General features: G+C 40.5%; 1 protein-coding gene across 5 annotated transcripts in view; it reads left to right on the top strand.

Annotated features, from left to right (window-relative positions):
- Positions 1–22082, top strand: part of SNCAIP (synuclein alpha interacting protein) — a 137011-nt gene that overhangs the window by 70731 nt on the left and 44198 nt on the right. For all 5 annotated transcript variants that reach the window (XM_079783808.1, XM_079783809.1, XM_079783805.1 and 2 more), the window contains exons 2-3: positions 239–341; positions 12532–12604. In XM_079783808.1, the coding sequence (XP_079639934.1) occupies positions 285–341; positions 12532–12604 (130 nt within the window). In that variant the 5' untranslated portion in view covers positions 239–284. The remainder of the gene's footprint in view (positions 1–238; positions 342–12531; positions 12605–22082) is intronic.

Here is a 22082-nt window from a genome sequence, read left to right as displayed (position 1 = left end):
GGAGCAAATGAAGTGAAGTGGAGGACCACAGGTACCCCCTGAGGAGCCACGCCGGGGGCCAGGAGGAGCCGCACTGGACGTTTCTGGAAAGCCAGCTTGGGGACATTCGAACAAAGGAAATGCACTCAAAGGCAGCGCTGGCACCAATTACCTTTTTCATTTTGTTTGTTTAAATATAGACACGATTTTTGTTTGGAAAACAATTCACCTTTTTGCCTTTCTTTTCTGTCTTGTCCAGGAATTTATGAGTATTTGACCCGACTCAAAATGTGCAAAGAAGAATAATGGAAGCCCCTGAATACCTTGATTTGGATGAAATTGACTTCAGTGATGACATATCCGTAAGTATTGCTACTTGGAAGTAATGCTTTCGGGAGATTCTGCCTTCTCCTACATGGGCTGCTCGCTCTGTTCTTGTCTCTATGTCCTAAACTCTTCCAGCCACATTAGAACTTGACATCCTGTGGGGCAGACAAAGTGTGGTTTTGGGGTCTCCTGGACCAAGAAATGAATTCCACTTAATTGTGTGTGAGTTTGGGTGAGATTTAACCTGGCTGAGCCTCCCATTCCTAATCTCTTTCATTGTTGCCAAAATTATTCACTGAGTACATTTATAAAGTGCCTGCCGATAGTAAGCACTTTCATATGCTCATAATTATGCACATAATTAACTTTCAATTATGCACATAATTAACCCTATTCATTTAGTTTTCTTTATCTGACCTGCTATGGAGCAGCCAGCATTCTTGGCATCCATAAGGAGATGGCCTGAAGGATGGCCAAGTTAGGTCAGCTGATCAACAAGAGGAAGTCTTCCAATCACTCTAGGCTTCAAGGTGCAGATAGGATGCTTGTTGGGAATACTGAGGAAGAGCCATGCATTGGTAAGGACTGGACCAGCTGACCTCTGAGCCCTGCTTAATCCTGTCGGCTACTGAACTCAGAATCACGGCTGCTCCGGGGGTCCTCTCCATGCCCCTCTGCTAAGAGCTGGCTGTGACCTGTCCTGGGTCACACAGTTCTGCTGCCTGTGGGCCTCTCATGTCCTCCCAGCCAAATGGGGCGCTCAGAGTTTGTGATGAGAAGGTTTCGGTTTCTGAAAGAGTCATGTGACTTTTCTTCTCAAAACCTCCAAGGTCACTGTTTTTGTTGTTGTTGATTTTTTTAAAGAGAAGTAAGGCTTTATTTCCTTGTTTCAGAAATAAAGCTGTCTGAGCAAGTTGCTTTTTGGTGATTAGTCAAAGAGACCAAATCCCATATCCTCATCCCACTCCCCCCAGTCCTGCTCTGCTTCCCTAGGCTAGGGCTGCTGCAGCAGCAGGAGCCTCAGTGGTGGGGGTGCCTCAGGGGCAGGTGGACACAATTTCTGACCTTTCTTTTCATTGATATTTCATAGCATAGAGCTTTGGGTCACAGCTAGAAATTGTCTCAAAAAGATAAGCTTACTTTAACGTGCCTCTGGCAACAACATTAGTCCTCTCCTTTACTCTCCACTTTGAAGTGAAATCCACATACTGTACACAAGAATTGAATTATTGGGTTGAGTTTGATGAATGATCCATTTTAACCTTAGATGAGTCTTTGTACCAGGGAAAGGTGAATTCAGTCTTCCCTTACTTCCACGTCCAGTTTTTTTAATCCTTGTGAAGACAACTGAAATGAGTTTCTTCCTTCCTGTAATATTGTTCTTTCTGTCTGTCTTTTTTTCTGAGTTACTGTGCTTGGCTTAAAAGTGTTCAGAGCGTGGTTCTTTTATAACCACTCCTGTCAGGGTATTTTGAGCTGAGTGGGGAAGAGCAAGAGAGTGAATGCTAATATGGGGAGTTGTGGGCTTTACTAGTGAAGTTGCCTTTTAAAAACATAGGCTTTGTGAAATAAGCCAGTCAGAGAAAGACAAGTATCACATGATCCCATTTATATGTGGACTCTAATGAAGAAAATAAACTGAACACACACACACACACACACACACACACACACATATGCATAGCCCATGGACAAACAGTAGTGCTGAGAAGGGGATAAGAGTGGATTGGAGGGGTCAACAGAGAAAAAAAGGGGGAAACCTGTAATACTTTCAACAATAAAGATTTAAAAAATAAAATACGCACAAAACACACAAAAATAAATAAGTAAGTAAATAAAAGCATAGGCTTTGAAGGCACCAGTCTGGGCTCCAGACGTGTTCTGACCTTTGCTGACCTCTCTGAGATACCCACCTAACTTTTAAGGTTTTTTGTTGTTGTAGTAGGTTTTTGGGTTGGTTTTTTTTTTTTAGGATTGAGTGAAATAATATATATGAAGCACTTAGCTTAGCACACAGTAAGTTGCTCTTAAACATGGTAGCTTTTGTTATTATTTCAATGAATAATACAGTAATATTTATATGACCATTGGTGAAGAAAGAACTCGAGGGAAAAGACCAGGCATCATGTCAAAAACTTTTTTTTAACACTGCAATAGAGCAGTTGTGTTTACAGAAGACTCATCTGGCAACAGCCCATAATTTTGATGAATTAGGAATCTCCACTTAAAAGATAATAAAATATGTTAAGCAATAACTGAAGCTGTTTAGCAAGTTGGGATGCAGGATTATGCAATAGTTGAGTTTCTATAACTTGACCACTCTGAAACATAAATAAAGACATCCATCTGTAATTGTGTAACTGCACTCAAACCTTCCCCCCTTTAATTGTGTATTTATTGTGTGGATCTTTGACCGACATTTAAACTTTTATCAGAAGGAAAAACAGGAAGGTGCATGGAATTGCTGTAACAATAATAATGGTTACCATTTACTAGCACTTGCTATAGGATAGGCACTATCCTGTTTAATTATCACAACAATCCTCTAAAAAAGGTACTTATTATTATCTCCCTTTTACAGATGTGGAAACAGAAGCATGAAACAAGTTATATAACTTGTCCACAGTCACCCACTTAGTTAGGGACACTTTGCCTCCAATATTATATTTTAGCTATAATACTTGTCTGCTTCTCCAAGATAAAAATAGTCTATTGCAGTGGTCCTCATAAGGACGATTTTACCCATCCTCAGGCAATACCTGGGCAATGATGCTCATACTAGGGATATGCTGCTACTGGCATCTAGTGGGTAGAGACCAAGAATGCTTCTAAACAACCTAAAATGCACAGGAAAACCCCCTACAACAAAGAATTATCTGGCTTAAAATGTTGATAGTACTGAGGATAAGCAATCACATGAAACTAAAGAAGCTCAAATTTGACTGGCAACCTCTATAACATGGTAAATTATTCTATTCTAGTGCAATCTAATCCAAGTTCAATACCTTAAATGTGCCAGAATCATATTGTTCTTACATAATGATTTCATGCGAAAAGATGTAGAGATAACCTTTTAAATACTGAAACAGTTGTTTCAGCCTATGTAGGTAAACTGGGAGCAATAAATGTTGTAACTGTTTTAGGGGCAAAGTGGAGACTATTCAGGTGCTAACACTGAAAAACGAAGATGTGTTCAACTTGCTAATTTACTGGCATAAAGAGAAACGTAGTCTCTCACAAACATGCCTTTATTTTTAGGATTCTGTAAACCTCCATCTCTCACAGCCCTTAAGTCTCTTTTGAAAAAGATGTTTACCAAAAAGATGCCCGAGTTTAAAACCGCTCTTCTTTCTTCCCAGCCATAGCCATCAGCTTTCTATTTTATGATTTTTCCCCTCTAGTTATGAGTCTGGTTCTTGTTTTAATTAAAACACAAGCTGTATAATGATTCCAAAACACAACTAGAACTTTTTTTGCCTCTACCTAATGAGACAAAACACAGAAGGCACTTACATTATTTTGAAGTTTCCCAGACTCCAAAATAATGCTCATCCTTTGCAAAATGCAGGGTTTAAACTATACATTCTTGTAATCCTGCCATTGAAAAGGGCAGAACACTGTGCACTGGCTGCAGATGTGCGAGGGAGAGATGACGACACGCGTAAACACAGAGGGTCAGAGCAGGGCCTTGCTGTCACTGCACACAGGTTTACAGATTTCTTTATTCCTATGGAAGCCAGAGCCCTGTGTCTGGGAAATGAAAAATGCTCTGGAATACCATTTTACCGTGGGGTTCTTAGTAGCCATGGTGTGTTTTATTAAGAGAGGCCAGTTTGCTGTCCTCAGAAATAGTATGCACAGAACTGAATAATGCAGAGGCCAAACCATGGATCCATTGCAGAGCCTGACTCATGGCCAGCAAACGTTGACTGTGGCACACACACTGAACTCTTTAAGTCACTTGTTTTGTTTAAGCCTCACATCGACTCTGCAAAGCAGCCCCTATTTTAATCCCCTGTTTGGCAAATGAAGAAAATGAGGCTTAGAGATGTCGTATGACTTTCACAAGGTTACAAATGGGCAAGTGGCAGGTCAGGATTTATATACAGAACTCTGACCATGTGACTCTTCCCCCTCTGAGTAACTTAGTTGAGTATAATGGGCCAGTCACCTCACCCATTACTATCCCCAAATAGGCACTGAAGCAATTGCAAATAACTTTTTGGTACCAATGCAGTTGGTATATATATTATAAATAAATAAAGTAAAACAAACTAAAGAGAACTTAGACATATCTCTTCATTTTACTGTACCTCAACTTTTCCATCTGTAAAATGATAATAATCATATCTACCTATTGCCCTAGTTTTATGGAGAAAATTTAAAATTTTATATAAATATCCCATAAGTATATGCATACACACATACACATATGTATATACATACCTACATATACATATACATGTAAATACACACATGCTTATGTACCCACAAATGCAACTAAGGAAAAAACTACATTTCCATGCATAGGAATTTTTGTTGCTTTTTTGTATCAGTGTGACTGCATCTTTGATGAAAGTTGACACTTTTTGGTAATTGCATAACCTATTTTTTTGTGTGCAAATCAGATGAGATCAAGATAAATTAGTGTCCTTCCACTGTACTATCCCCTTTGACCCAAGCCCTTGAAACCTAGAGTAGTAAATTGCTCAGAATTCAGTGGATTCATTTTCCTAAGGTGCTAAGACTGCTGTCTGGTAGAAAAATAAATTCTGTGGCAAACAAATCTCACTTGCAATGAGTTTTCACTTTTTTTCCATCCTACAGATGGGGCATCAGTTGCACTAAAATATCTACCCACCTCTGTTTTGTGTGCACAGACTTTTACTCAAGTACTTCTCAGATTTCATTGGTACTTCCCAGATTTTATTACATTTTAAAAAAACTTTATTGTTGAAAGTATTACATAGGTCCCTTTTTCCCCCTATTGACCCCTTGTAGCCCACTTCTGCCTCCAACCGCTCCCCAGGCTTTCACCACGCTATTATCTGTGGCCTGATTTTAGGTGTGATAAAGAGTAGAAAGATATCCTATATAATAAAGAGGTAATATGCAAATTAACCCTCATGCCATAACACCGTCACAAGATGGCGGTGCACACAGTCATAGTACTTATTACATTGATGATGCAGGTTATTTACCTCTTATGCATAACTAGATTTTATACCAATCTACTCAACAATATTTATTAAACATGTGCAGTGTACTAAGCATGGTTCTAGGCTTGGTGCGAATGACACAGACTTGTCTGTGTTCTCACAGTTTATAGTAAGTACCCTACAATAACACAGGAGCAGACTATGAATGTCAGGTTAACTTCATGGTAGGTCACATTTAATTACAATATTGAACTCCATCCTTGACAGACAGTATTTATATTTTGATGGCTATTGATTATTAGTTTACAATTAAAATTAGACCATCATTGAAGTTGAACAAGTATAATGTCCAGCCATCTGCCCTACTGCAAGGTATACATCTTTTGCAATTTGTAATCTTTTCCTTAGTAGTTAGCATTACTTTGGCTACATTTTTAAATGCTCATTTTTGATATATTTCAATTTAATAATAATAATAGTGAACATTTATTGAACACTTACTATGCATCAGATACTATTCCCCATGATTTACATTATTAGTACACGATCTTCACTGCCACATTCTGTTGTAGGTACTGTTATTATCTGTTTTACAGATGAAAAAGCTGACATACAGAGGTTAAGCAACTAAGATTAATTAGCCAGAAAACTATGAAGCCAGGATATGGTATGTGCAGTCTAGCTCTAGAATCCATGATGTAACCAGTGCATTGAAAATGACCTCTGCTGGGCCCCTTGGTGACCTCTAGCCATCCCCTTCACCCAGGTCTCTTCTCATTCATGAACACTTCTGACAGAAGAAGGCGGCCATTCAATAATGTGATCTCACCACCTTAACCAATGTGCAGCTTCCTTTTTTGCCTGACGATACATGTTAGCACTCCAATAGAGTAGTTCCTTGCATACTCTTCCTATGATCAAAAAGAGTTACTGAGTTTTCCTGAATACCAACCACAAGCAATGTCTTAGCATAAAATAATTTATTTCATTAACTTTAAAGAAAAAACACTTGGAAAATAGTTTGATAAAAACAAGAGCAAAAATCAAATGTATTTGACAATAGGATTATTTGTAATAATTTTCTTTAATGGAGCTAAAAGGGGGTAATGGATTTAAGGAATTTAAAGAAGGAAAGTGGTCAGCAGTGAGAAACAGGTCATTATAAATAAAAAGATTGAACAGTGCCCAATGGATTGTCTTGTTAAGACTACTGGTGGCCATAATCAGAGCAGTGCCTGTGAGGGACAGAAGACATGGGTTAGTAGAGTAAATGCAGAGGTGAGGAAGTAGAGGCAAAAACCAAGGCAATTCTTTTTTATTTTAAATATATTTTTATTGCTTTCAGAGAGGAAGGGAGAGGGAGATATAGAAAATCAATGAGAGAGAATCATTGATCTGCTGCCCCCTACTGGGGATCGAGCCTACAATCTGGACATGTGTCCTGACCAGAAATACAACCACAATGGCCTGGTTCATAGGTCTATGCTCAACCACTAAGCCACACTGGCCAGGCAAGGCATTTCTTTTTTAAAAAGATGGTTATGAACACAAGAGCAGGAAAGCCCATGGTGGACTGGAGAGGCAGCATGTCTTGAAGTGGTGGGGGTGCTGTTTGTTGTTATGGGGTCAGAGCAGAGAGTCAATGTTGAGAGAGTGGCTAAAGGGAAGGAGACCTGTGCACAAGCCAAGAGCTAGCAATGAAGGGGTGGACTGTTAGTACCACATCCTCAGAGAAGGAGCAGAGAAGCAGGATCTGTTGTGGAGGTTGTGAAGTTATCACGCCCTCCTTGAATTGGACGGGCAAGACATTGGAGAAGTCAGAATTTTAGAAAAACATTATATTTCCGAACATCTCATTTCAGCTGTCTATCTTTGCTCTCACTACCAGCTTTTTTGTGTACGCATTTTTTGTCATTTCATTGTGTGCCTGTTGAGATGTCTGCCTAAAGTTTGGAAAGCTGTGTGAAAAGTCATGAACTTCAGGATAGTTGTTTGGATGACTGGCTTAATTGTTTGTTTTGGAAACTTCATGGGACCTTCGTTGTTTGAAAGTCTCTAGCTTGAAAAGGTGCTTGGGATTTTAGTTCTTTCATTTTCTGTGGCTCATTACCATTTGAGTAATGTCTGCTTGTTCACCCAACTGGCTCTAGTTTTCAGGAATAAGGGCCAAAGCCTTTCAGGCCTGAACAATATCTAGGGTGGTCAGAGATCCCTGTAGTCCAATGTAGAAATCACACGCTGTTATTATGTATGCTCAAACTATTTTGCATGGCAGAGAGACAAAATTGACTGGTGTAGTCTGGGATGTGTAGGATTGTCTATGTTGTTTGCAAAGCTAAACTTCAGTGTCAGCCCTTGGCCATGGATTATCTTGGATGAGGAAAGACCAAAGGGAAGCCAAATAACGTGCAGGGACCAGCTGAACTCTTCTTCCCTTCCTTTCCAGCCCCACCTCAGCCCCCCTCTTCCTGCCTCATTAATTCTCACGTCTTGATCTACTGAGCTTAAAAACATGAGTGGACTGAAGATGACAGGGAAGGGCTGTGGGACACACATGGAAAACAGGTTGAAGAAAAGAGACAAAAACATCTAACATCGCTTTACAGCTTGCAAATTGATTTCACTTACATTAGCTTGTATGCTTATCTGTTTAATAGGTAAAGAAACTAAGCACCAGAAATATGAAATGACTTATTTGTCTGGAACCACAGAGTTAATTAATGTCATAACTGGGACTTGCATCTCTAAGTCTTCTCACTCCAAATCCATTGTTCTTTATACAAAAGGCTAAGGCATCAGCCAGCACTATTAATATATTGGAAGTGTTTTTCCTTTGAAATATACCATGAGTACATTGCTAGACTTGAAATTATGGATTTTTCTAAGAAGATAAGTGCTATGTAAATATTAACTACTATCATCATTACTATTATTATTGCCACTAAAATCGTCGGCTGTGTAGGGGAATTCATTTTATTCAGTTCAATAGCCTAGTGTCTTTGGTCAATAAAATATTGTACACATGCTCAAGAAGCATAAAAAGCAGTTAGGTAAACATATAGATGAGACATCGTGTGATGGGTTCTGTAATGGACATATTCCTAAGATAGGAAAATAATATAGAGCAATGATTCCTAAACTTCAGCATATATCGAATCACCTTACTGGCTTGTAAAAACACAGATTGCTAGGCTCTGCCCTCAAAGTTTCTGAGATGAGGCCAAAGAATGTGAATTTCTCACCCGTTCCTAGATGGGTGATGCCACCCATCAGGAAACCATAGTTTGAAAGCTGGCACTACTTCCATCTGGGAGGGTCAAAGGAGATGTTATAGAGGTGATACCCAGGTAAAGTGCAATGAATTAAAAACAGTTTGCCTAAAAAAAATGGGTGGAATGACATTCGATGTAGGTGGAATAGCATGCATAAAGGTATATACAGGTAAACCAGTAGACAGAAATTTGGTATTGCCACCATCAAAAGATAAGTAGACAACAATGACAGGTGAGTCTGAACCCGTGGAGGGTTTCATGTGCCATATTCAGGAATGTGGTTTCTGCCCTGTAGGCTGTGCCGAGCCAGCAGTGATTTTAATGAGAGAAGCACCTTGGTCAAGTTTGCATTTTAGAAAGTTGATTAATTCTAGTGCAAGTAGGGAAGCCTGGAGGAAATTCCCACTTACTTAAATATGAAAAAACTCCTTGGAATATTTCTAATCATGCCCAGTGATTAATCAGATGTGTGTACATCTTGGTATCAAAGTCAAATAGTTAATACGTTCCTGTGTGCCATGCATGTAATATATAAGCCAAAGATGCTGTCCTTTTCTCCAGGTGCTTGTGGGAGCCAACACTAACACATAGGAAACAACAGAGCGTAAGGCAAGGCAGATTTTCCATCTGCAGAAAAGAGGAAGGTCAGTAAGGAACGAAGCAATCAACCGTGGTTTCATGGAGAAGGCAGACACAAGCTGGCCTTGCAGAACAGTTCCATTTGCTTGGCTAGAGGGAGGCATGGCAGGCAAGGGGGACCCCAGAGTAAAGGAACGGAAGGGGAACTAAACTTTGAATGCACAGGGATATAGAAGAAGCAGAGGCAGCTAGTCAACCTTTGGTAGAAGTTTTTCTTAAGACACGATGGAAGAGTAGATCCAAAGGGCTGTTTCTACAAGAAAACCTTAGGGAGTTTTTTAGAGAAAGAATACATGAGAGCAACATAGAGGTAGGAAATATAATGCTTCTCAATTATCTGCAAACCTCCTTCCCTGTCTTATCACCCAAGGATAATAGAAATCCAGGGAACAGAATATACTGGTAAAGGCTTGTGTTGGGGGCATGGGACAGGGAAGATACATTGGGCTTTGGTTCTGATAGGACCAAAATGACAACAGTTGCTGCCCTGGGAGCTGGCCTTTGTCTTGAGAATGAGGTGGTTGGTGATCTGACAGCTTCATATAAAAGGCCATCTGCCCTGTGTGCTGGGATAAAGGCCTTGGATGCCCTCCCTTTCAGCTCCCAGATGGTAGTACAGTGTGTTCATGCAAGGGTAGACTTCCTGGGTCATGTGCTTTTTCTCATATTTGCAAATAAGGAAATGATTTTGAATGTTGATTATGTGAGTTGCGTGTTTCTTCTTCACCTCTTCACATCAAAACTTAATCAGCTTTGCAGCATCCCTTAAGTATTTAGCTGAAACAAATTGATTTTTTTCTTAAGGTGTCTTTATAAAGAATGGTGGATTTGTCCACACTGTAAATTGGAAGTCATTGCTAAATTTGACATTTATGTACCCTTATAATTATCTAAAACTTTGATTTTCTGGCCAACATATCATCCTTTTCTTTGATTGCTGTACTTTTATTTCCATTACCAGGAACAGCACATGATTTTTTCTTCAAGGTCATTGTTCCCAAAGAATTAAGATGTATGCGTTCACAGGGTGACTTCCTGTCTGACCATGGTGGAGAGGCAAAGCCACCATGGGTGATGTAGGTTGAGGTAGTGGATGGGCATCAACTAGGCTTGTCTCTGCCTGTCGCTCAGTCCCCACACCAACCAGGCAGCCAGCCATGCTGTTCAAATTTAACCCTCATCAAGTTAAAAGTTACTGCACACTGTAGATCTTTGGAGTCACATAGGAAGAATTGAAGTACAGCTCATAAATCTGAGATTCTGACATGCTTGACTTTGGGGTGGGAGTAGCAGTTAGGATGCATATGGCTGGAAATACAGATAACACACCGGCTTATTCAAATATAGCTCTTTAAGCCCAGTCAGCAACCTATTGAATTTATCATTAAATGATAGTTAAACAACACAATCAGTCTTAAATTTCCTCTTTCTAAAATTGTGCTTTGGAAGAAAGCAAGAGAGAGAGAGAGAGAGAGAGAGAGAGAGAGAGAGAGAGAGAGAGAGAGAGAGAGAGAAACTGAAACTTTGCCAAAGGGTGCTTTCTTGGGCACATGGCAGCCAAAACAAGAGGCCCAGTTTTAATTGAATTATAGACTGTGTAATTATTTAACCTGTACCAGCTGGTCTCAGGAAGCTACCAGATTCCTTGGAGACCTTGTATTTCGCTAGAAACATAAGGTACCTTATTAGTAACTCCCTCCCCCCCCCAAAAAAAAAGTGCCTTCTGTACCTTGTGTATCCCCAACCTCCAAAGAACATAATGTAGGAGGGGAAAAAATCATTGAAGTTCATTTTTGATTTAAGAAGCAGCCCTCCCTCTCTCTGAGTGTGAGTGGATTTGCTAAAGCACCCGTAGTCCTCTGAGGATTGGCCAACACAAACAGGATGTTATTGCATCAGACAGGTAAGAGTAATTTCTCTAATTAGTCATTTGAGGTTTTATTTTTCACTTGGAAGTACTGGACATTTAATTTGCTTGTGATGTGAAATTGACAATAGCTACAACTGCCCCTCCCCCTGCCTTGCTATCCTGATACCCTATGGAAAGCACTGGGGGAGGGGGGTGTCTCCATGTAGACATGCTTCATCTATCAGCATCAAGCTAACTAAAGTACCTTCTTATTGACAAATGTGCCCTAATTACACATTCCCCACTTGTAATGCTACAATAATCCTAATGAGTTTCCACGATCATTTTTCTTTTAGATTAAATGTTTTTTTCATTCCTCCTAAATTTTGCAACAGTGAAGTAATTCATAATACATTCTCATTTACATAAGAACGTGTTTCCTAAAGGTACAGAGCAAAATGTTTCTAGGAAGCTGTATTTTATGAATTAAAATATGATTGAAGACAGCCCCTTGATTAAAGAAAGGGTTCATCCTTTAATTTTGTTTTAAAGCGCCCTTCTCTAAAGAAAGATTGATTGGCACCAAGCATAGTTCCCATAAATCATAGCTATTGATTTTACATTTGTTTGAGCTCTTTTGATTTTATGCCCCCTTCTGTCATAATTTGTTATCCTGAGAGCCAGCCCCTGAGTTGGTGCTGGGCCTGAACCTGCAAGGTGGTTTCTTTCAGTTTAGTCTAATCTATATGTGAAACAGATGAGCTTTCAAACACAGAACCATGCTACCCTCGCTTTTTATAACATTGCCCTGGTGTTTCCCTTGGCGATTACAGATTCTACACAGTAAAATCCTAGGCGAGTGGCGACATTAGGGATGTTTGTGTAGTTCAATCGGTTTAGACACAGCTGTGGCTCCTGGTGGCCCTGGGTGCGGCAGGAAGCTGGATGCTTCTCCCCAAGGCTTTTCACACATAGATTCGCTCTTAGGCTTCAGAATGCAAGTACAGTGGCCACCTTCTGGAAACCCTCAAGGTCAGAGCATCCTTCCATCTTCCAAGTCGCATAAGTGATAGAAGATAGAACGTCCAGCCCTCTTTTTAATCTGCACGTGCTTAGATGCTTGTAGGTAGAGCTTGGGATCTCCCAGATCACCAAGCAACCCATTTAGGGTAAAATTAGCTAAACATTCTGGATGTACTCAGGTATCACTTCTCGTGTTTTGATTTTTCTGGCCAGTTTGAATGAATGTCATGCTCTCATTTTAAATTGTTATTTCACCCCCTTTCTCCTCTGGCTTCCCATTTAGTACTCAGTCACATCCCTCAAGACCATCCCAGAACTGTGCCGAAGATGTGATTCACAGAACGAAGACAGATCAGGTAGGTTTCACCTCTCACCTCTCCTCCTTCTCCTGTCTCTCAGAGTGTGGGAGCTGCTCCCCCGCCATTGTTTGCTCTGGCTTTCTGTTTTCATTTTCTTTTATGGCTTCTCCACCCTTGACAACAGATGCAAGGTCCTCCTCCAAACGCTGACAGGACAGGGAGGCCCTGATGAGGACACGGCTGTGTACAAATAAATGTAGGCGAGCGTCTCGACAGCCCAAACCACAGTGTTCGCAGCAATTTACTGAAAACCCAACAACCATTGGTGACAAAACATAATGATGCAGGCGCCAAAGAAAAAATGTTGGATGCATTTCCTACCCATATGGCAAGGCCAGCCTGGGGGATGGTGCTTGGCCAAAGTCTGAAACCCTATCAGGGATGCGACATGATAGAATCTGCAATAAGGCATACTGTAACAGTTAAGATTAAAGCAAAGCTTTGGAGTTTAATAGTGCAAACTAAACAGAGAATTATGGCATATAGATGAAAACCAGCTGCTTGACCTTTTCTCCTTGCATAGCCCACCACCCCTGACCAAAAAGTACGTTCAGGTTTGATTTCCCCTCTGTAAATCAAATTAAACTTCCTCCTTTTCTCTCTGTGATGGGCAAAAATGAAAATAAGAAAGGATATCGATGGGAATGATACCATAGCATCAAATTAGGAAATGATGTTTATTATTTTTCCAAGTAATTACTCTAAGGCGTCACCATTAACCTTGCCAAAGCCGACCTCCTCGGATAGTAGCTAGAGTCCTGAGAACCATGGGTGATGGAAGGCTTAAGATAATCCTCGAATTATGTGTATTGCACTTAAAAATAAATAGATGGTCCTTACCTACGCAGCTACTAGACTTCCAGGACTTTCTCACTGAAAGGACTTATACAAAGCTAATTTCCTTTTCTCCTGGCCTGTTTGTTTTCTTTTGACATTTTGCTTAGATGAGACAGGGAAAATAATTAGTCTTTCTAGGTTTGTTTATCTCTGTGTTTGTGTGAATGTGTGTGTGTGTGTGTGTGTGTGTGTGTGAGAGAGAGAGAGAGAGAGAGAGAAAGTAATGCTTCAATGTTTGGGTCGGAAACATCATAGAAGATGGTTTTAAAGTTCAAATAAAACTTTTCATTTACCTTCAACTTTTAAAATATATATATATATATATATATATATATATATATATATATATATATATATATATATTTCAAACATACTCAAGTTTCTATCCGATTTAATAGAGGCTTTGGCCACAAGGCTTATCTGGATATGTCTCCTTAAAAGGCATCACTGGGGTCCTGGCTGGTGTTGCTAAGTGGTTAGAGCATTGTCTCACAGTCCAGTCAAGAGCACATACCACAGTTGCAGGTTCAATTCCCAGTCCTAGTCTGGGCAGGTGCGGGAGGCAACCAGTCGATGTGTCTCACATCTATGGTTTTTTTTTTTCTCTCTCTCTGTCTCTGCCTCGCCCCCTAACCCCCCACTCCCTTCCACTCTCTAAAGATCAATGGAAAACATATCCTCCAGTGAGGATTTTTTCTTTTAAAGGCATCGCTGTGTTCTGAGTTGAACCTCTTTGACCACAGTGGACAGGCCGCTAGTCTCAGAGTCAAAAGACCTGGTTCAAGGTAGCATTCAACCATTTATCAGCTATCTGACCCTGAGCCTATGACCAGTCTCTTATATAAAAAGCCCATGGCTGTCATGCTGTAACACCATCACAACCAAACAAGCAGCGGCTCTCGCAGCGGGTGGGGCAGGGCAAGAGCTACTAGCAGCAGAGAGCTAGGAGCGGCGGAGGGTGGGGCAACGAGCTATGAGCAGTGATGGGCGGGGCGGCCAGCTGAGGCAAGCAGAATCAAGCTACTTGTGCAAGATTTCGTGCATGCTGGGCCTCTAGTTGATCTATAAAATAGAAAAGAGACTTGTTCCGCAATGTTACCAGACTATTATTGGGATCAAAATTGTAATATATCTGAAGGTACTTTGTAGATACAGTAATTTCTTTTTTCATTAATTGGGGTTGGGGAGTAAAGGAGAAAAAAAAGAATAGCAAACACTTCAGTATTGCTTCATGTGTGTGCTTAGGTATGGTTGTAAGCACTTGACTAACATTAGCTCAATTAAGCATAAAATCCCTGTGAGCTAAGCACTAAGTTGTTTGTATTATATAGATGGCCAAACTGAGGCACAGAACAGAGAAGTTAAATATCTTGCCCAGAGTCATACAGCAATGGCGTTACAGAGCTGGCATTCAAACCCCAGAAGTCTGCCTCTAGAGTCTGTATAGTACCTCTCAAATAGCAGGACTTAGTGGTATTCATTTAATTTTAGGATGTTATCCTTTTAAAACTTTAAATATCAGCATTCCCCCTTCATCAATTAAGTGGTGAATTTCTGTTCTCTGTTAAATCGCTGCTCTTGCTTACCAAGTTAAGTAACTTAACTGAAACTTTCAAAAATATTGTACTTGTTAATTCCATTTTCTCTAGGTCATGTGACTTCTAGCCACTTCCACAATAGGTAATGTTAGACATTTCTTCTCTGGTTGAGAAGGAGGCTAGGTTCAAATTCAGTAGCTTTAAAACTTCACCCAGACTAAAGACCCAGTGCTCAAGGTAATCAGAAATAATCAGACCTGATAGGAAATGGATATATGGGGGAAAAACTCTCAGTGTAATCACACGTACAATCCAATTTGATAGCCGTTTTGCAGCTGGCAAACCACTTCCTAATAGAGAATGGTCCTAGAAAAAGAAACACGTGAAAATATCCACCTCTCCATAACATTGTGTAGAATGGTCTGTGGGCTCATTTGAAAGAAATCTCAACATAGTAAAGTTTTCACAGCCAGTGTCAGAAGGAAGTGAGGCATTCTCCATGAGTTCCATGGGCATACCCACCTCCCGCAGCCCTCCAGACTTTCTGTCAGACACTGCTCCGGGGTGCTTGCAAATTTCCTTCTTTATGGTGGTTTTCCCAACAGATGGCAACAGAAAGCACATTGGCTTCTGAGAAGAGACCACATCTTTCTTCTGGCTGGGGCATCCTCTGCGGAAACTTTTCCCTAAACCTCCTGTCACTTAGAATTCGCTCCACCTGATAAAGACATCTCTCTTTTTCTTTCTAAAGTTTGTTAAGCACATTCCACTCTGTGTAGGTTGTCAAATGTTAACGTCCAGCCCTGTATTAACAGGTTCTGACCAGTTGGTCTTGGATCCATTTGTACTTTTATTTATTCTTCAGCAAATAGTGGTTGAGTGTTCTCTGTCCTGGGCACTGAGGACACAGTAACAACAAGATGTAGACAAGATCTCACATTCTAGTAGGAGCTTACATTCTGAGGCAAGCATGTCAAACTCAAAGGCTGACACGGGCCAAGTAAACGAGGCATGCGGCCTGTGGGTCGAGAGTTTGACATGCTTGTTCTATGGGGTGCCAGACAAAAGGCAAGCAAATGAGGAACTGAGCCAGATCATTTCAGAGAGTGATGGGAGGTGACTTAAACCATGTGATAGAGTAATTGTAGGAGTTGCGGAGAGGGGTAGAGGTGGCGGGGGGGGGGGGGGGGGGGGTGGTCAGGCAGTGTTAGAAGGGCCCAGCCACATAGAAACCAGTGAAGAACACTGAAGGCAGAGGAATGAGCAAGTGCCGAGTCCCTGAGCCAACAAAGAGCTTCCATGTGCGAGGAAGAGAAAGAAAACCTATGTGGCTGCAGCATGGTGCTCAGAGTGAGGACAAGGTCAGGGTTGGGCTCTATAGGGCCCCGTCCATCACAATTGTGGAGCTCAGATTTATGCCAGGTACTGGGAAAAGCGCCACTAGCAGGGGTACAATTTTTCTAAAACCCTATTAACTGGAAAGAAGCCTCAGCACATAGAATCATAACTCTCAAGGGAAGAAGGGACCCTTAAAATCACCTAGTCAGAGAGGGAGAGGGAGAGGGAGAGGGAGAGGGAGAGGGAGAGGGAGAGAGAGAGAGAGAGAGAGAGAGAGAGAGAGAGAGAGAGAATAATAAAGCAAATGGGTAAAATGTTGACAATTGATGAATGTAGATAAAAGTATATAGTGTTCTTTGTACTATTATTTCTTCAACTCTTCTATAAATGTACTTACAGTGAAAATTTTAATTATTTGCAAATAAGTTTTATAAAAGGCAAAAAAAAACAACCAACAACCAACATTCATGTGGTCCTAAGTCCATCAGATCTTTGAAGGTGATCCTTACTGTCCCTCTTGGGGGGTCATCCAGCCTGTACTTCATCACCTTGGTGACACGGAGCTCATGAGGCTGCCTACCCATAAAGGATCATTTTTTAAAAATTATAGCTAATAATTTATTGGAGTGACATTGGTTGATAAAATTATATAGGTTTCAAGTGTACAGTTGTATAATACATCATCTGTATAGTTCACTGTGTGTTTACCATCCAAAGGTAAAGGGAGTCAAATATTTGGCAACAGAAGGTTACTATTTTAGTTCAGCCAAAATCAGTGTCTCTCAAATTTTCATCCCTTAATCCCCGTTCTTCCTTTGGAATGATAGATAAGGACACTCCTCCTGGGCAAAGGTGCCGCTAAGTGTTTGGAGATGGCAGTCATTCTCAGTCTTGTCTTCTTCAGGTTAAAATTTCCCTCCATGGTTTTAAGTGTATCCTGCTCATTCTTCTTGCTCTCTCACGGATGACTGTGGTTTATCAGCATCCCTCCTAAAAGTGCAGCACCAGAACTGAACCCGTGGTATCTCCATGCATGGTCTGATCAGAACCAATCAGCCCCGCAGATCAGCCCCCTGGACTTACCATCACCTTTTCTGCCTTCCCAAGTGGGCTGCAAAGACAAGACACATGCCCGTCTTTTCCATCTGTTTTCCAAGTGTGCTGAGAGGAGCAGGCGTGTCAGCTGAGCCAAGTTGGTGGCCCTTGGAAGCCACTCTGTGAAACATGTACCCCAGGACTCACTCCACTTCATCCCTGGTCCCTGGGCCAGATCGACGGTGGGGTTTGAGAAAGGCAGATGCCAGAGTGTTGTCAGAGTGTTACAGTGTCTCTGTAACTTTAACGAGCTCACCGATGCCCAACGGGTCTGCCCTGGAAGTGCCCTGCCTCTGGCCAAAGGCTTTGATTCCTATAGAAATCTGTATTCTCCCGTGGCATTAATATTTCAAATTGTTCTTCATCAGCTACACGGCACTAAGACTGGGTTTCAAATTGTGTGAGAAATGAAGTTTTAAAAAGAAGTGTGAAGGTAGTGGAGATACCACAAGATGGTGGAAGGGAGGTAAAGAAAGAGGCGTTAGAAGCGTGAGATCAAATTCTGCCTCTTCTTGGAGCTGCTCAGGTGCTATTGACAGTTCGCAGTTGTTTCTTAGGGCTGTAATGTACCAGGCATTTTGCCAGGTCCTCGGTTAAGAGCTTATTTGTCTTCAAAACAGTTCTCTGAGGGAGGACCATTATTGTGCCCATTTTATTGGTGTGGAAACTGAGGCTCACAGAGGGTAGCTAATTTGGCCATAGTTCTGGAGCCTAGCAAGTGTCTGCTGAGCCACTGTGAAGTTGAGGCAACTGAAGAGTAATTTTAGCCCAAGGAACCTTGTATGGCTAGTGTTGTGGGACAAGGGTTAGCAGTGTGGAAGTTGCATGTGAAAAAATTGGCACCTCTAAAAGAAAGTTTTTGGGTGAAATGTTTGCATGTATTCTCTGCTTAATCCCTGCTACTCACATAGGAGAAGAGGACAACACGAAATAGTGGGTGTTAACTCTGTTGTATGGTTTTGCCAAATGAGGACTAAAAAGCATCATGTTGACATACGGTATTCAAATCAAACATATGCAATTACATTGACTTTGAGGTTTTTTTTTTAAATTAGATATACAAATGCACATGTTTTTCAATTAATTAACTGTCTGTGATTCTTCAAAATGTGTGTTTGCTGAGCTTATTGTATCATTTTCTTATGAAAGAAGGAAGATAAATATTAATTTAGCTTTGCATCTGAGTACTTAGATGAGCTAAGGTTACAGAATCCGGTTATGGAACAGTAATGAATGGCTTTGGGATGTGTTTGAGAAAAGATTCTGAAAGAACACACCTCCATTATACTTCACTTGGATGACAATGAGTAAGGGACAGAATACTTTTTAAACTTGGTATCGGTAAAAGTCATTTTGGATGTGTATTTAACAGCATTACAAATTTGCTGTATTTTTAGTCCCTGTGCATGTACATTTTGTGACAAATCCTGGGCTTTAGAAAACAGAGTGTTCTAAAATTCCCAAGGCTTTCAGCCAGCACCAAAGATAATAAGTTGCCATGAAATTTATCCTTTCAATGCTGCTGTGACATAGCTGGTGATTCTAAGCATATAAACCTCCTGTTTTCCATTTTATTAAGCTTCAATGCTGAAAGCATTAAGTGGAAGGTTGGCATGACAGTTTAAATTGAAAATCCTGCTGATTGGTCCATTTCACATGATGTAATATAAAATAGACTCCAAAGAATAAGGAAACACAGTTTCTAACATCTCAATCAAGAAAACAAACACTCCAACCTAATGCAGTAAAGAATCTAACATTTATGACAAAACTCTCAGTTTATTTAACCCCAGTAAAAATTTACATACAGTAAAATGTCTACATGAGAATGTTAGTCAAATAACGCAATTCTTCTTATTTTTCTTGAACAAAATTATTATACTTTATCTGTTTGAAAAGTTATTAATAATGTGATGTTGGTTTAATATCAGTTTTCTCTCATAGACTAAGTAAAATCTCTTTGGGGTAATTTTGTTCATTATAGTATCTCCAGTGTTGGCACTGGTGCTAAATACATATATATTGAGGTACGGCTAGATGAATGACTGCATAGAGAGGTGAGAGGAAGCCTTGCTTCTTTGAGTTTTGTATTATAACTGAGGAAAGGGACATACCTTCTCTTCATTTGGCTTTACACCTTGATCTTTCAGTTATCTCCCCTTTTAGCTACACCATCAGTGTCTTTCTCTGTATGGGTCATTACCCGCAGCATACAAACACTCTCTGATTATCTCCTATCTTAAAACACCAAGCAAACAGTACTCCTTTTAGGAGCTTCCACCTGATTCTCTGCTGCTTCGCCTCCCCGCACCCCCTGATTTACAGCCAACCTGCTTTAAAAAGATAAGGGAGCCTCCATCTCTAGTCTTCTACCTCCCATTCACCCTAAGTATCTGCAGCAAGCATTTCAAACTCAAAGGCTAACACAGGCCAAATAAACAAGGTTTAAGTTTATGTGGGCCACACAAAAAATAAAAGCTTCAATTTTCAGAGAAACATGGGTTTATTTTGATAGAGACATGCTGAATACAAAGGGCTGTGATAAATGAGTAATCATTAACATAAAATAATAGAAAATTTTAATAAAAATTAATATTTTTTCTTGAACATTAACTTATCAGACACTGAATAACTGCACAAATTAATAAGCATAACGCAAATGAACCTATTTTTCTTGTTCTCCGAAAGCGAAATATTTCCTGTTGCGCACACCAAACAAGTCAGTACAAGGCTAATGACGTGGCAGTCAGCTGCTAAAATATTCACTGCTAGTATCAGTGGAGAGAAGTGGTGCACCTGCGTGTAAGGCACATAAGGGAAATGAATGCAACATGATTATTGTAACTGGTCATTAGCGAACGTTGTAGTTTGTTATTAATAATGTATAACAGGATATTGTAAAAATTAAGTTATGAAATTTATTAAATTTCATAACTTAATTTTTTTTAAATGTTTCTTACATACCGTTATATTGGCTGGGCCGCAAAAATATTCGTTGTGGGCCAATGCGGCCCGCGGGCCATGAGTTTGACATGCTTGATCTACAGAATGACTCGCACCTCTCTAGCAATGGTCACAACTTCCAGGTTGTCAAGTCCATTGACACTGATATTCTCATCTTTCTTGGCCTCTTCATATTATTTGAGACTTGGCTGTGCCTTTATGGAAACATTCTCCTCTCTTGGTTTCGGGATACTACTTCTCTTCCCATTTTTCTCCCTATACTCTTAACATTTTTTTAGCCTCCTTTGCAGCTCCTTCTCCTTCTCTACTTGACCTTCAAATATCTAAGTGGGAGTCAAGTATTCAATAGGACTCTGTCTCCCCTCAATTTCCAAGTCTCTTTGGGTTGATATTTCATCTATCCTCACAACTTCATATATCACCTACATGCTGCTGCTACTGGCCTCAGCACTCTGAGCCTCCTATTTAATGGCCACTGAGTGTCTAAATGAAATGGAATTCTGAAGAGAAAGTCTTGCATCTCCTTTCCCTACATGTTCCTCCTCTTCTTCCCCCTAGGTAAAAGTACTGGGTTTACTGACATATCAACTCGGTGGCTGAAGCCAAAACTGTCCCTCCAAATCAACTTCCATCTATGTACCAGATCCTGAGTTGTCTTTGCTCCAAGTGACTCCCCCTCTGTCCACTTCTCTTCATCTCAACAGCCACCAGCTCGTCCAGGCCACCTTTCTGTTTCATCTGAGTTAATGGTCATGAACTAGTCTCACTTCTTTGTTCACCACCAGTCCTTGCACCCCTATTTCCCACAGAGTAGATAGGAGGGCATATTTTATAATGTAAAGCAACTCATTTTGCTTCTCTGTGAAATCCCCCCAGGGATACCACAATTCAGTTAAAATATAAATCAAACTCTTTGTTGTGGTCAATAAAACGCCCAAATGAGCTGGCCCCTGATAACCTTCCCCAACTCCCTCCTTGATTGCACTCAGCCTGGCTCACCCTGCTCTAGCTATAAGAATTTTGAAAAAACCAGCCAGATTCTCTCTTTCTTTAGCCATTTGAAATGTGCTTCCTTTCACCCAGATCTTCGCAGAATTAACTTTCCTCTTGTATTTTCCCCCAGATCCTCACACGATCAGCTTCTCAGTCCCTTGGTTTTAGCTTAAATGTCGCCTCAATAATGACACATTTAGCCATTCTCTAATCCAGTACACTGCTTGTCTCTCTCAGAGCACTTTGCATTTTCTCATTTCTTATCCCTCTGTATACTTGCTTTGCTGTTTGGTTCTGCCTTTAGGCAGGGACTTTGTCAATTTCATTCATCTCTGCACCCCTAAAGCCATGCCCACGGAAAGCATCCAATAAATGTTTGTTGAATGAATAAACCCTTAAGAATATTTTAGCATTCTGCCAATTACTTTAACACCTCTGAACAAGCTTTATAACATTTTTGTATCTCTAGCTTACATTAGAAGGAGATTGCCACCTCCAACCAATTGAAGGAATTGGCAGCTGAGAGAACAGATTCTCAGTGATAAGGGGACTCTAAATTTAGGCTGATGCACTAGAGATAAAAAGCAGGGAAATTCTTCTACTCGTTTGTTTCTAAGAAAAATTGTTTTTAAAAACCGTTTTTCCTAATTTTGCTCCCACACAGAAGCTTCCTAGTCAGTGGATGCCAAAATCTACGCAAGAGAGCACAG

Source organism: Cnephaeus nilssonii, assembly GCF_951640355.1.
Source record: "Cnephaeus nilssonii genome assembly, chromosome: 2".
NCBI classification, from domain to species: Eukaryota; Metazoa; Chordata; class Mammalia; order Chiroptera; family Vespertilionidae; genus Cnephaeus; species Cnephaeus nilssonii.
This window is presented reverse-complemented; position numbering and strand designations above follow the sequence as displayed.